The following is a 13991-nucleotide window of genomic DNA, read 5'->3' on the forward strand; positions in this document are numbered from 1 at the left end:
CCGGTGTGCCGTCCCCGCCTTGCACCAGCACGTGTCACTCAACATCAGGCGGGCCCTTAGTTCCGCGCTTTGCACAAAGGTCCACTTGACCACCGACGCGTGGACAAGTGCATGCGGACAGGGACGCTACATTTCACTGACGGCACACTGGGTGAATGTAGTTGAGGCTGGGACTGCTTCCCAAACTGGCCCGGTGTACCTCGTCTCCCCGCCTAACATTCCTGGCAGGGACACGAGAAGAACACCCCCCTCCTCCTCCTCCTCTACCGCCTCCTCCTCCGCCACCGCCTCCTCCTCCGCCACCGCCTCCTCCTCCGCTGTTAGATTGACCCCAGCTACGAGTTGGAAACGTTGCAGCACTGGCGTTGGTAGACGTCAGCAGGCTGTGCTGAAGCTGATCAGCTTGGGGGACAGACAGCACACTGCCTCCGAGGTGAGGGATGCCCTCCTCGATGAGACGGCAATATGGTTTGAGCCGCTGCACCTGGGCCCAGGCATGGTCGTTTGTGATAACGGCCGGAACCTGGTAGCAGCTCTGGAGCTTGCCGGACTCCAACATGTTCCATGCCTGGCCCACGTCTTCAACCTAGTGGTGCAACGTTTCCTAAAGAGCTACCCCAATGTTCCAGAGCTACTGGTGAAAGTGCGGCGCATGTGCGCCCACTTTCGCAAGTCGATAGTAGCCGCTGCTAGCTTAAAATCTCTCCAGCAACGCCTGCATGTGCCACAACACCGGCTTTTGTGCGACGTCCCCACACGCTGGAACTCAACGTTTCAGATGTTGAATAGAGTGGTTGAGCAGCAGAGACCTTTGATGGAATACCAGCTACAAAACCCTAGGGTGCCACAAAGTCAGCTGCCTCAGTTTCACATCCATGAGTGGCCATGGATGAGAGACCTTTGTGACATCCTACGGGTGTTTGAGGAGTCCACAAGGAGGGTGAGCTCTGAGGATGCGATGGTGAGCCTTACAATCCCGCTCTTGTGTGTTCTGAGAGAATCCCTGATTGACATCAGGGATAACTCAGATCACACAGAGGAGTCAGGGATAGCATCCGATCCGTCACAGCTGGAGAGTAGGTCCACACATCTGTCCGCTTCATCGCGTTTAATGGAGGAGGAGGAGGAGGAGGAAGAAGAGTTGTCCGATGATGTGATGGTGATACAGGAGGCTTCCAGGCAACTTCGAATCGTCCCATTGTTGCAGCGCGGATGGGTAGACATGGAGGATGAGGAGGAAATGGAGATTGAACTTTCCGGTGGGGCCAGAGGAGTCATGCCAACTAACACTGTGGCAGACATGGCTGAGTTCATGTTGGGGTGCTTTACAACCGACAAGCGTATTGTCAAAATCATGGAGGACAACCAGTACTGGATCTTTGCTATCCTTGACCCCCGGTATAAAAACAACATCTCGTCTTTTATTCCGGTAGAGGGGAGGGCCAATCGCATCAATGCTTGCCACAGGCAATTGGTGCAGAATATGATGGAGATGTTTCCAGCATGTGACGTTGGCGGCAGGGAGGACAGTTCCTCCAGTAGGCGACCAAGTTCTCACCGGTCCACACAAACGAGGGGCACACTGTCTAAGGTCTGGGACACCTTGATGGCACCCCCTCGCCAAAGTGCCGCCACAGAGGGTCCTAGTGTCACCAGGCGTGAGAAGTATAGGCGCATGTTGCGGGAATACCTTTCTGACCACAGCCCTGTCCTCTCCGACCCCTCTGCGCCCTACACGTATTGGGTGTCGAAGTTGGACCTGTGGCTTGAACTTGCCCTATATGCCTTGGAGGTGCTGTCCTGTCCTGCCGCCAGCGTCCTATCTGAGAGGGTGTTCAGTGCAGCCGGTGGCATCATCACTGACAAGCGCACCCGTCTGTCAGCTGAGAGTGCCGACCGGCTCACTTTGATAAAAATGAACCACCACTGGATAGAGCCTTCATTTTTGTGCCCACCTTTGTAAAGCACCCCAACATGAAACTCCATGTCTGTACTCAACCTCTCCAATTCCTCCGCATCCTCATACTCATCCACCATAAGCGTTGCACAATTCTGCTAATACTAGGCTCCCTCCAACATGATTTCCCCCAACTCTGCTGGTTAGAGGCTCCCTCCACCCTGATTTCCACCAACTCTGCTGGTTAGAGGCTCCCTCCACCCTGCTTTCCCACAACTCTGCTGGTTAGAGGCTCCCTCCACCATGAATTTGCCCAAACTGGGCTGGTTAGAGGCTCCCTCCACCATGAATTGGTCCAAACTGGGGTTTTTAGAGGCTCCCTCCACCATGAATTTGCCAAAACTGGGCTGTTTAGAGGCTCCCTCCACCATGAATTGGTCCAAATTGGGGTTTTTAGAGGCTCCCTCCACCATGAATTTGCCCAAACTGGGCTGGTTAGAGGCTCCCTCCACCATGAATTGGTCCAAACTGGGCTGGTTAGAGGCTCCCTCCACCATGAATTGGTCCAAATTGGGGTTTTTAGAGGCGCCCTCCACCATGAATTGGTCCAAACTGGGCTGTTTAGAGGCTCCCTCCACCATGAATTGGTCCAAACTGGGGTTTTTAGAGGCTCCCTCCACCATGAATTGGTCCAAACTGGGCTGGTTAGAGGCTCCCTCCACCATGAATTGGTCCAAACTGGGCTGGTTAGAGGCTCCCTCCACCATGAATTGGTCCAAATTGGGGTTTTTAGAGGCTCCCTCCACCATGAATTGGTCCAAACTGGGGTTTTTAGAGGCTCCCTCCACCATGAATTTGCCCAAACTGGGCTGTTTAGAGGCTCCCTCCAGCATGAATTGGTCCAAACTGGGGTTTTTAGAGGCTCCCTCCACCATGAATTGGTCCAAACTGGGCTGGTTAGAGGCTCCCTCCACCATGAATTGGTCCAAACTGGGCTGGTTAGAGGCTCCCTCCACCATGAATTGGTCCAAATTGGGGTTTTTAGAGGCTCCCTCCACCATGAATTGGTCCAAACTGGGGTTTTTAGAGGCTCCCTCCACCATGAATTTGCCCAAACTGGGCTGTTTAGAGGCTCCCTCCAGCATGAATTGGTCCAAACTGGGGTTTTTAGAGGCTCCCTCCACCATGAATTGGTCCAAACTGGGGTTTTTAGAGGCTCCCTCCACCATGAATTGGTCCAAACTGGGGTTTTTAGAGGCTCCCTCCACCATGAATTGGTCCAAACTGGGGTTTTTAGAGGCTCCCTCCACCATGAATTGGTCCAAACTGGGCTGGTTAGAGGCTCCCTCCACCATGAATTTGCCCAAACTGGGCTGTTTAGAGGCTCCCTCCACCATGAATTGGTCCAAACTGGGCTGGTTAGAGGCTCCCTCCACCATGAATTGGTCCAAACTGGGTTTTTTAGAGGCTCCCTCCACCATGAATTGGTCCAAACTGGGGTTTTTAGAGGCTCCCTCCACCATGAATTGGTCCAAACTGGGGTTTTTAGAGGCTCCCTCCACCATGAATTGGTCCAAACTGGGGTTTTTAGAGGCTCCCTCCACCATGAATTTGCCCAAACTGGGCTGTTTAGAGGCTCCCTCCACCATGAATTGGTCCAAATTGGGGTTTTTAGAGGCTCCCTCCACCATGAATTTGCCCAAACTGGGCTGTTTAGAGGCTCCCTCCACCATGAATTGGTCCAAACTGGGTTTTTTAGAGGCTCCCTCCACCATGAATTGGTCCAAACTGGGGTTTTTAGAGGCTCCCTCCACCATGAATTGGTCCAAACTGGGGTTTTTAGAGGCTCCCTCCACCATGAATTTGCCCAAACTGGGCTGTTTAGAGGCTCCCTCCACCATGAATTGGTCCAAATTGGGGTTTTTAGAGGCTCCCTCCACCATGAATTTGCCCAAACTGGGCTGGTTAGAGGCTCCCTCCACCATGAATTGGTCCAAACTGGGCTGGTTAGAGGCTCCCTCCACCATGAATTGGTCCAAATTGGGGTTTTTAGAGGCTCCCTCCACCATGAATTGGTCCAAACTGGGCTGTTTAGAGGCTCCCTCCACCATGAATTGGTCCAAACTGGGGTTTTTAGAGGCTCCCTCCACCATGAATTTGCCCAAACTGGGCTGTTTAGAGGCTCCCTCCACCATGAATTGGTCCAAACTGGGGTTTTTAGAGGCTCCCTCCACCATGAATTGGTCCAAACTGGGGTTTTTAGAGGCTCCCTCCACCATGAATTGGTCCAAACTGGGCTGTTTAGAGGCTCCCTCCACCATGAATTGGTCCAAATTGGGGTTTTTAGAGGCTCCCTCCACCATGAATTTGCCCAAACTGGGCTGGTTAGAGGCTCCCTCCACCATGAATTGGTCCAAACTGGGCTGGTTAGAGGCTCCCTCCACCATGAATTGGTCCAAATTGGGGTTTTTAGAGGCTCCCTCCACCATGAATTGGTCCAAACTGGGCTGTTTAGAGGCTCCCTCCACCATGAATTGGTCCAAACTGGGGTTTTTAGAGGCTCCCTCCACCATGAATTTGCCCAAACTGGGCTGTTTAGAGGCTCCCTCCACCATGAATTGGTCCAAACTGGGTTTTTTTAGAGGCTCCCTCCACCATGAATTGGTCCAAACTGGGGTTTTTAGAGGCTCCCTCCACCATGAATTTGCCCAAACTGGGCTGTTTAGAGGCTCCCTCCACCATGAATTGGTGCAAATTGGGGTTTTTAGAGGCTCCCTCCACCATGAATTTGCCCAAACTGGGCTGGTTAGAGGCTCCCTCCACCATGAATTGGTCCAAACTGGGCTGGTTAGAGGCTCCCTCCACCATGAATTGGTCCAAATTGGGGTTTTTAGAGGCTCCCTCCACCATGAATTGGTCCAAACTGGGCTGTTTAGAGGCTCCCTCCACCATGAATTGGTCCAAACTGGGGTTTTTAGAGGCTCCCTCCACCATGAATTGGTCCAAACTGGGCTGGTTAGAGGCTCCCTCCACCATGAATTGGTCCAAACTGGGTTTTTTAGAGGCTCCCTCCACCATGAATTGGTCCAAACTGGGGTTTTTAGAGGCTCCCTCCACCATGAATTTGCCCAAACTGGGCTGTTTAGAGGCTCCCTCCACCATGAATTGGTCCAAATTGGGGTTTTTAGAGGCTCCCTCCACCATGAATTTGCCCAAACTGGGCTGGTTAGAGGCTCCCTCCACCATGAATTGGTCCAAACTGGGCTGGTTAGAGGCTCCCTCCACCATGAATTGGTCCAAATTGGGGTTTTTAGAGGCTCCCTCCACCATGAATTGGTCCAAACTGGGTTTTTTAGAGGCTCCCTCCACCATGAATTGGTCCAAACTGGGGTTTTTAGAGGCTCCCTCCACCATGAATTTGCCCAAACTGGGCTGTTTAGAGGCTCCCTCCACCATGAATTGGTCCAAATTGGGGTTTTTAGAGGCTCCCTCCACCATGAATTTGCCCAAACTGGGCTGGTTAGAGGCTCCCTCCACCATGAATTGGTCCAAACTGGGCTGGTTAGAGGCTCCCTCCACCATGAATTGGTCCAAATTGGGGTTTTTAGAGGCTCCCTCCACCATGAATTGGTCCAAACTGGGCTGGTTAGAGGCTCCCTCCACCATGAATTGGTCCAAACTGGGTTTTTTAGAGGCTCCCTCCACCATGAATTGGTCCAAACTGGGGTTTTTAGAGGCTCCCTCCACCATGAATTTGCCCAAACTGGGCTGTTTAGAGGCTCCCTCCACCATGAATTGGTCCAAATTGGGGTTTTTAGAGGCTCCCTCCACCATGAATTTGCCCAAACTGGGCTGGTTAGAGGCTCCCTCCACCATGAATTGGTCCAAACTGGGCTGGTTAGAGGCTCCCTCCACCATGAATTGGTCCAAATTGGGGTTTTTAGAGGCTCCCTCCACCATGAATTGGTCCAAACTGGGCTGTTTAGAGGCTCCCTCCACCCTGCTTTCCCACAACTCTGCTGGTTAGAGGCTCCCTCCACCATGAATTGGTCCAAACTGGGCTGTTTAGAGGCTCCCTCCACCATGAATTGGTCCAAACTGGGTTTTTTAGAGGCTCCCTCCACCATGAATTGGGCCAAACTGGGGTTTTTAGAGGCTCCCTCCACCATGAATTGGTCCAAACTGGGGTTTTTAGAGGCTCCCTCCACCATGAATTTGCCAAAACTGGGCTGTTTAGAGGCTCCCTCCACCATGAATTGGTCCAAATTGGGGTTTTTAGAGGCTCCCTCCACCATGAATTTGCCCAAACTGGGCTGGTTAGAGGCTCCCTCCACCATGAATTGGTCCAAACTGGGCTGGTTAGAGGCTCCCTCCACCATGAATTGGTCCAAATTGGGGTTTTTAGAGGCGCCCTCCACCATGAATTGGTCCAAACTGGGCTGTTTAGAGGCTCCCTCCACCATGAATTGGTCCAAACTGGGGTTTTTAGAGGCTCCCTCCACCATGAATTGGTCCAAACTGGGCTGGTTAGAGGCTCCCTCCACCATGAATTGGTCCAAACTGGGCTGGTTAGAGGCTCCCTCCACCATGAATTGGTCCAAATTGGGGTTTTTAGAGGCTCCCTCCACCATGAATTGGTCCAAACTGGGGTTTTTAGAGGCTCCCTCCACCATGAATTTGCCCAAACTGGGCTGTTTAGAGGCTCCCTCCAGCATGAATTGGTCCAAACTGGGGTTTTTAGAGGCTCCCTCCACCATGAATTGGTCCAAACTGGGCTGGTTAGAGGCTCCCTCCACCATGAATTGGTCCAAACTGGGCTGGTTAGAGGCTCCCTCCACCATGAATTGGTCCAAATTGGGGTTTTTAGAGGCTCCCTCCACCATGAATTGGTCCAAACTGGGGTTTTTAGAGGCTCCCTCCACCATGAATTTGCCCAAACTGGGCTGTTTAGAGGCTCCCTCCAGCATGAATTGGTCCAAACTGGGGTTTTTAGAGGCTCCCTCCACCATGAATTGGTCCAAACTGGGGTTTTTAGAGGCTCCCTCCACCATGAATTGGTCCAAACTGGGGTTTTTAGAGGCTCCCTCCACCATGAATTGGTCCAAACTGGGGTTTTTAGAGGCTCCCTCCACCATGAATTGGTCCAAACTGGGCTGGTTAGAGGCTCCCTCCACCATGAATTTGCCCAAACTGGGCTGTTTAGAGGCTCCCTCCACCATGAATTGGTCCAAACTGGGCTGGTTAGAGGCTCCCTCCACCATGAATTGGTCCAAACTGGGTTTTTTAGAGGCTCCCTCCACCATGAATTGGTCCAAACTGGGGTTTTTAGAGGCTCCCTCCACCATGAATTGGTCCAAACTGGGGTTTTTAGAGGCTCCCTCCACCATGAATTGGTCCAAACTGGGGTTTTTAGAGGCTCCCTCCACCATGAATTTGCCCAAACTGGGCTGTTTAGAGGCTCCCTCCACCATGAATTGGTCCAAACTGGGTTTTTTAGAGGCTCCCTCCACCATGAATTGGTCCAAACTGGGGTTTTTAGAGGCTCCCTCCACCATGAATTGGTCCAAACTGGGGTTTTTAGAGGCTCCCTCCACCATGAATTTGCCCAAACTGGGCTGTTTAGAGGCTCCCTCCACCATGAATTGGTCCAAATTGGGGTTTTTAGAGGCTCCCTCCACCATGAATTTGCCCAAACTGGGCTGGTTAGAGGCTCCCTCCACCATGAATTGGTCCAAACTGGGCTGGTTAGAGGCTCCCTCCACCATGAATTGGTCCAAATTGGGGTTTTTAGAGGCTCCCTCCACCATGAATTGGTCCAAACTGGGCTGTTTAGAGGCTCCCTCCACCATGAATTGGTCCAAACTGGGGTTTTTAGAGGCTCCCTCCACCATGAATTTGCCCAAACTGGGCTGTTTAGAGGCTCCCTCCACCATGAATTGGTCCAAACTGGGTTTTTTAGAGGCTCCCTCCACCATGAATTGGTCCAAACTGGGGTTTTTAGAGGCTCCCTCCACCATGAATTGGTCCAAACTGGGCTGTTTAGAGGCTCCCTCCACCATGAATTGGTCCAAATTGGGGTTTTTAGAGGCTCCCTCCACCATGAATTTGCCCAAACTGGGCTGGTTAGAGGCTCCCTCCACCATGAATTGGTCCAAACTGGGCTGGTTAGAGGCTCCCTCCACCATGAATTGGTCCAAATTGGGGTTTTTAGAGGCTCCCTCCACCATGAATTGGTCCAAACTGGGCTGTTTAGAGGCTCCCTCCACCATGAATTGGTCCAAACTGGGGTTTTTAGAGGCTCCCTCCACCATGAATTTGCCCAAACTGGGCTGTTTAGAGGCTCCCTCCACCATGAATTGGTCCAAACTGGGTTTTTTTAGAGGCTCCCTCCACCATGAATTGGTCCAAACTGGGGTTTTTAGAGGCTCCCTCCACCATGAATTTGCCCAAACTGGGCTGTTTAGAGGCTCCCTCCACCATGAATTGGTGCAAATTGGGGTTTTTAGAGGCTCCCTCCACCATGAATTTGCCCAAACTGGGCTGGTTAGAGGCTCCCTCCACCATGAATTGGTCCAAACTGGGCTGGTTAGAGGCTCCCTCCACCATGAATTGGTCCAAATTGGGGTTTTTAGAGGCTCCCTCCACCATGAATTGGTCCAAACTGGGCTGTTTAGAGGCTCCCTCCACCATGAATTGGTCCAAACTGGGGTTTTTAGAGGCTCCCTCCACCATGAATTGGTCCAAACTGGGCTGGTTAGAGGCTCCCTCCACCATGAATTGGTCCAAACTGGGTTTTTTAGAGGCTCCCTCCACCATGAATTGGTCCAAACTGGGGTTTTTAGAGGCTCCCTCCACCATGAATTTGCCCAAACTGGGCTGTTTAGAGGCTCCCTCCACCATGAATTGGTCCAAATTGGGGTTTTTAGAGGCTCCCTCCACCATGAATTTGCCCAAACTGGGCTGGTTAGAGGCTCCCTCCACCATGAATTGGTCCAAACTGGGCTGGTTAGAGGCTCCCTCCACCATGAATTGGTCCAAATTGGGGTTTTTAGAGGCTCCCTCCACCATGAATTGGTCCAAACTGGGTTTTTTAGAGGCTCCCTCCACCATGAATTGGTCCAAACTGGGGTTTTTAGAGGCTCCCTCCACCATGAATTTGCCCAAACTGGGCTGTTTAGAGGCTCCCTCCACCATGAATTGGTCCAAATTGGGGTTTTTAGAGGCTCCCTCCACCATGAATTTGCCCAAACTGGGCTGGTTAGAGGCTCCCTCCACCATGAATTGGTCCAAACTGGGCTGGTTAGAGGCTCCCTCCACCATGAATTGGTCCAAATTGGGGTTTTTAGAGGCTCCCTCCACCATGAATTGGTCCAAACTGGGCTGGTTAGAGGCTCCCTCCACCATGAATTGGTCCAAACTGGGTTTTTTAGAGGCTCCCTCCACCATGAATTGGTCCAAACTGGGGTTTTTAGAGGCTCCCTCCACCATGAATTTGCCCAAACTGGGCTGTTTAGAGGCTCCCTCCACCATGAATTGGTCCAAATTGGGGTTTTTAGAGGCTCCCTCCACCATGAATTTGCCCAAACTGGGCTGGTTAGAGGCTCCCTCCACCATGAATTGGTCCAAACTGGGCTGGTTAGAGGCTCCCTCCACCATGAATTGGTCCAAATTGGGGTTTTTAGAGGCTCCCTCCACCATGAATTTGTCCAAACTGGGCTGTTTAGAGGCTCCCTCCACCCTGCTTTCCCACAACTCTGCTGGTTAGAGGCTCCCTCCACCATGAATTGGTCCAAACTGGGCTGTTTAGAGGCTCCCTCCACCATGAATTGGTCCAAACTGGGTTTTTTAGAGGCTCCCTCCACCATGAATTGGGCCAAACTGGGGTTTTTAGAGGCTCCCTCCACCATGAATTGGTCCAAACTGGGGTTTTTAGAGGCTCCCTCCACCATGAATTTGCCCAAACTCTGCTGGTTAGAGGCTCAATCCACCCTGATTTTCAAAACAAATGTTGGTGCCAACCTCAACTAACTACAAGGGCCAAATTCACTGCTGGTGACAAGCTCTCCTCACTGCAAGTGCCAAATACACATGTTTCAAGGTGTTTTCCTACTGTCAGAGAGGTGGTATTGAGTGTGTAAAGTGTGTAGTTGTTAGGCTGTGATGTTGGGGTAATAGAGGGTCTTTGGTGTGTTAGATGCCCCCAGACATGCTTCCCCTGCTGTCCCAGTGTCATTCCAGAGGTGTTGGCATCATTTCCTGTGGTGTCATAGTGGACTTGGTGACCCTCCAGACACGGATTTGGGTTTCCCCCTTAACGAGTATATGTTCCCCATAGACTATAATGGGGTTCGAAACCCGTTCGAACACACGAACAGTGAGCGGCTGTTCGATTCGAATTTCGAACCTCGAACATTTTAGTGTTCGCTCATCTCTACTTAAGATCTATCTCGTAATTGTGCCATCAAGTCTTCCTTTAGTCTGGTTTTCTCTACTCTAAAAATCCACCAGCTAATGTTAACATGCCCTAGCAGCCTTAACTGGGATTTTCAAGGAACATTGCTGAGATAAAAGCGATGAAGAGCCGGAGAAAAAGGGAAAAAATAGTAAATCTGCTAGTGGTTCTTCATACTTTTCTCAAATGACTGGACTATAGGACAGATCTAAAAACATGTCACCCTAAGCTAGGTTATACCGCCAACCCATTGCTGAGACTAAGGGCATAAAGGTATACAGCAGAGTTGGTTTGGACTCTATATCATCGAGAGAGGGCTTCTATATCTGACTTGTTGGATGCAACTAGTCATAAAGGAGCTATGTACCATCTGGTATAGGTGTTGAATATGAGAGTCTTGAGAAGTCTACTTGTAAGACCTGTATCTAATGTTTATCAAAGACAGAGTGTGATGAATGGCCCAGAGTTATGGTTTGTTTCACTGCCTTCTCAGATATATTTCCCTTTTGCCCTGTTAATTCACTCTACTTTACTCTATTGATTAGCAAGCTGCCAGAGATAGTGTCCAATTGTCCAAGCCTAATTACCCCCTGGAGGTATCTTGCTGATCCCATTGTCTTACCCTGGGCACGGCATTGTCAGGCTTCTGCTAACTCCGTTATTCTTAGCAGAGGTGTGGAGGTGGGAATGGAGAACCACTTTGGGCACGTTGCTGGGAGAAGTAGCTAGTAGCTGGTTCCAACAGTGGAGGTGATGGACCCACTGCAGGGGACCGGTGAAGACTATGGATGCTGGCAACGAGACCAACAAGAAAATTATGGAAGGATTATTACATTTCAATGGGCCCGTACACATAGATGCCGTCGCTTTTGCGGCTGTGTGTCTGGGCCAAATTGAAGAGCTGCAACTCTGTTTGCATTTGTAGTTCTATCAATTCATTTTTAATGTAAAGATCGGTGATCAGTTAATGTAATTTTATTGGTATCTCTTTTAATTTTTGAAATTTTCCAGTATCTGCTGTATCAACCCCCCCCCCCCCCCCCAGGCGTATACTCGAGTCAATAAGTTTTCCCACTTTTTTGTGGTGAAATTAGGGGCCTCGGCTTATATTCGGGTCGGCTTATACTCAAGTATATACGGTTATTGCCTCTCCAGAGGACCAAATAGCAGGGTTTAGTGGCATCTTGTAAATTCTCTGCTGACATCCACTCCTGTTCCTTCTTCCTTATTGAATATATTACATATAGCATTTTCAATATTTTACTTGGATATGGACAGGTTATTAATATAAAGTCTTCGATAGCCCCCTTGCTAACTATAGTAAATAAAATCATCTTATCTTATTATCTAATCATCATGTATATAGTGTCTTGCAAAAATATTCATACCCCTCAAACTTTTTAACATTTTGTAACCTTACAACCACAAAATAAAATATATTTTATTGATATTTTAAGTTATAAGCCAACACAAAATAGCACATATTTGTGAAATGGAATGCAAAGGATCCATGGTTTTCAAATAAAAATCCGAAAAGTGTGATGATCAAGAGTATTCAGCCCCCCATATGAATACTTTGTAGAACTACCTTTCACTATAATTACAGCTTTTGGGATATGTCTCTACCAGCTTTGTGCATCTAAAGACTGCGATTTTTGCCCATTCTTCTTTGCAAAATAGCTCAAGCTCAGCCAGATTGGATGGAGAGCGTTTGTAAACAGCAATTTTCATGTCTTGTGCTAGACTTTGTCGTTGTAGAATACATTTTTGGATGATAGATTGAACAGTGCTCCTTGGGATGCTCAAAGCTTTGGGATATGTTTTTATAATCTAACCCTATTTTTAAACTCTTCCACAACTTTATCTCTGACCTGTCTGGTGAGTTCCTTGGTCCTCCTGATGCTGTTTGTTCACTAGTGTTCTCTAACAAACCACTGAGGCCTTCACAAAACAGGTGTATTTATACTGAGACTAAAATACACACAGCTGGACTCTATTAGCCCATTAAGTGACTTCTGAAGGCAATTGTGTGAACTGGATTTTATTTAGGGGTATCACAGTACATAGGACTGAATGCTTTTGCACATCACATTTTTCAGATTATTATTTGATTTTGAAAACCATGTATCATTTTTGTGCCATGTCACAATTATCTGCTACTTTGTGTTGGTCTAGCACTTAAAAACCTCAATATAATACATTTACGTTTGTAGTTGTAAGGTGGCAAAATGTGAAAAAGATCAGGAAGGTACAATATGTACATACAGTATATATATATATATATATATATATATATTGATAAAAAGAACATATGATAAAATATATATATATAGAGAGAGAGATGTGTGTGTGTGTGTGTATATTTATATGTATGTATATGCATACATATATGTATGTATATATAATGTGTGTACATACGCTATATATGGACCCACAACAAAATCTTATCTGAAATGTGCAGGGTTTTAAGTGTCAGCTAAGATTTCCACTTCCTTCCACCTGGTACTTGCACACACTTGAGCGTCATTTACTTGTGCAGGAAATGTGGAGCATAGACTGTCCCTTACCATCAAGTTGTGCTTGAAACATTTTTCACTTGATTATCCAACATGAAGTTGTTTTCTGGTGTAAAAACTCAATTTAGCTGAGCAAGGAACACTTGACATGAGAAGAGGCCACTCATCATCCATGGCTGTCATTAAGTGACACAGGAAGTGCTTGTCTGTAGCTGTCAAGGCTTCCACTCCGCTCATAACTCTCAGTTGTCTCATATCTGCATAATATTTCTAGCTTTTCATGCCAGTTATTATTTGTTCCAGTCTACTCCTATTTCTGTAAATGTCAATGAACTTTGTCTTTGTTATAGATCACACCGTGCCCTTGTAAATGTTTGGATACCCTCAGTTTTCCTGCGAGGTAAATCTACCCACGCCTTTCATGTCTATCAGGTAAGAAGTTGTGCAGGGGATATAGTAAAAGGTCATCTGTAAGGACGGGGAAGGCTTTTGTCCACAATCTAAATAACAGATTTTATTAATACAGGGATATGTTACTGTTTTGTTCATGTTTTTTATGTTTTACTGTTTCTAAGTTATCCCCTATCATGTATATAACCTATGTTAAGGAAATAACTTCATGATCTAATGGCTCAGACCCACAAAAACAGGGGTCCTGTTCTTCCATCCTGATGGCATGCTCTCACTACTCCATTTATTCTCTAGTGGGGAGAGGCGGCGATAGCTGAGCTCTATACTAGGCCATCTCTGGTGCTCCCACAGAACATGAATGGAGCTGCAGGGTACATGTTCAGCCTGCTGCTTCATCAGGACAGGGGAGCCAGACCCCATTCCTGGGATCAGTGGTCACACTGATCATGAAGTTATCCCATACTCTTTCAACTATGGGTGTTCTAAAGTAACCCCTTTAAATTATCACTATCTTTCTTTATTTTGTGGTTAATAAGAGTCCTCTCAATAGTTGTCGATGGCTTGGACACAAAGTGTGTTTATGTGTTCTTAAATGCAGTTTTTGAAGTTAAAAAAACAAAAAAAAAAAACAAAAACTATTTCCAGACATCCTTTACATGTTCTGTCCCTTTATTATCCACACCTGGTTTGGCTTCAAACACTGTATAAAACTGAA

The 13991-nt window shown here is 48.3% G+C and overlaps 1 protein-coding gene across 1 annotated transcript in view; it reads left to right on the forward strand.

Moving 5' to 3' along the window:
- SNX29 (sorting nexin 29) overlaps positions 1-13991 on the forward strand; it is a 412861-nt gene that overhangs the window by 218866 nt on the left and 180004 nt on the right. The window contains exon 18 of the mRNA XM_075285780.1: positions 13216-13297. Within this exon, the coding sequence (XP_075141881.1) occupies positions 13216-13297 (82 nt within the window). The remainder of the gene's footprint in view (positions 1-13215; positions 13298-13991) is intronic.

This window comes from Leptodactylus fuscus, chromosome 8 (genome assembly GCF_031893055.1).
Source record: "Leptodactylus fuscus isolate aLepFus1 chromosome 8, aLepFus1.hap2, whole genome shotgun sequence".
Lineage (NCBI taxonomy): Eukaryota > Metazoa > Chordata > Amphibia > Anura > Leptodactylidae > Leptodactylus > Leptodactylus fuscus.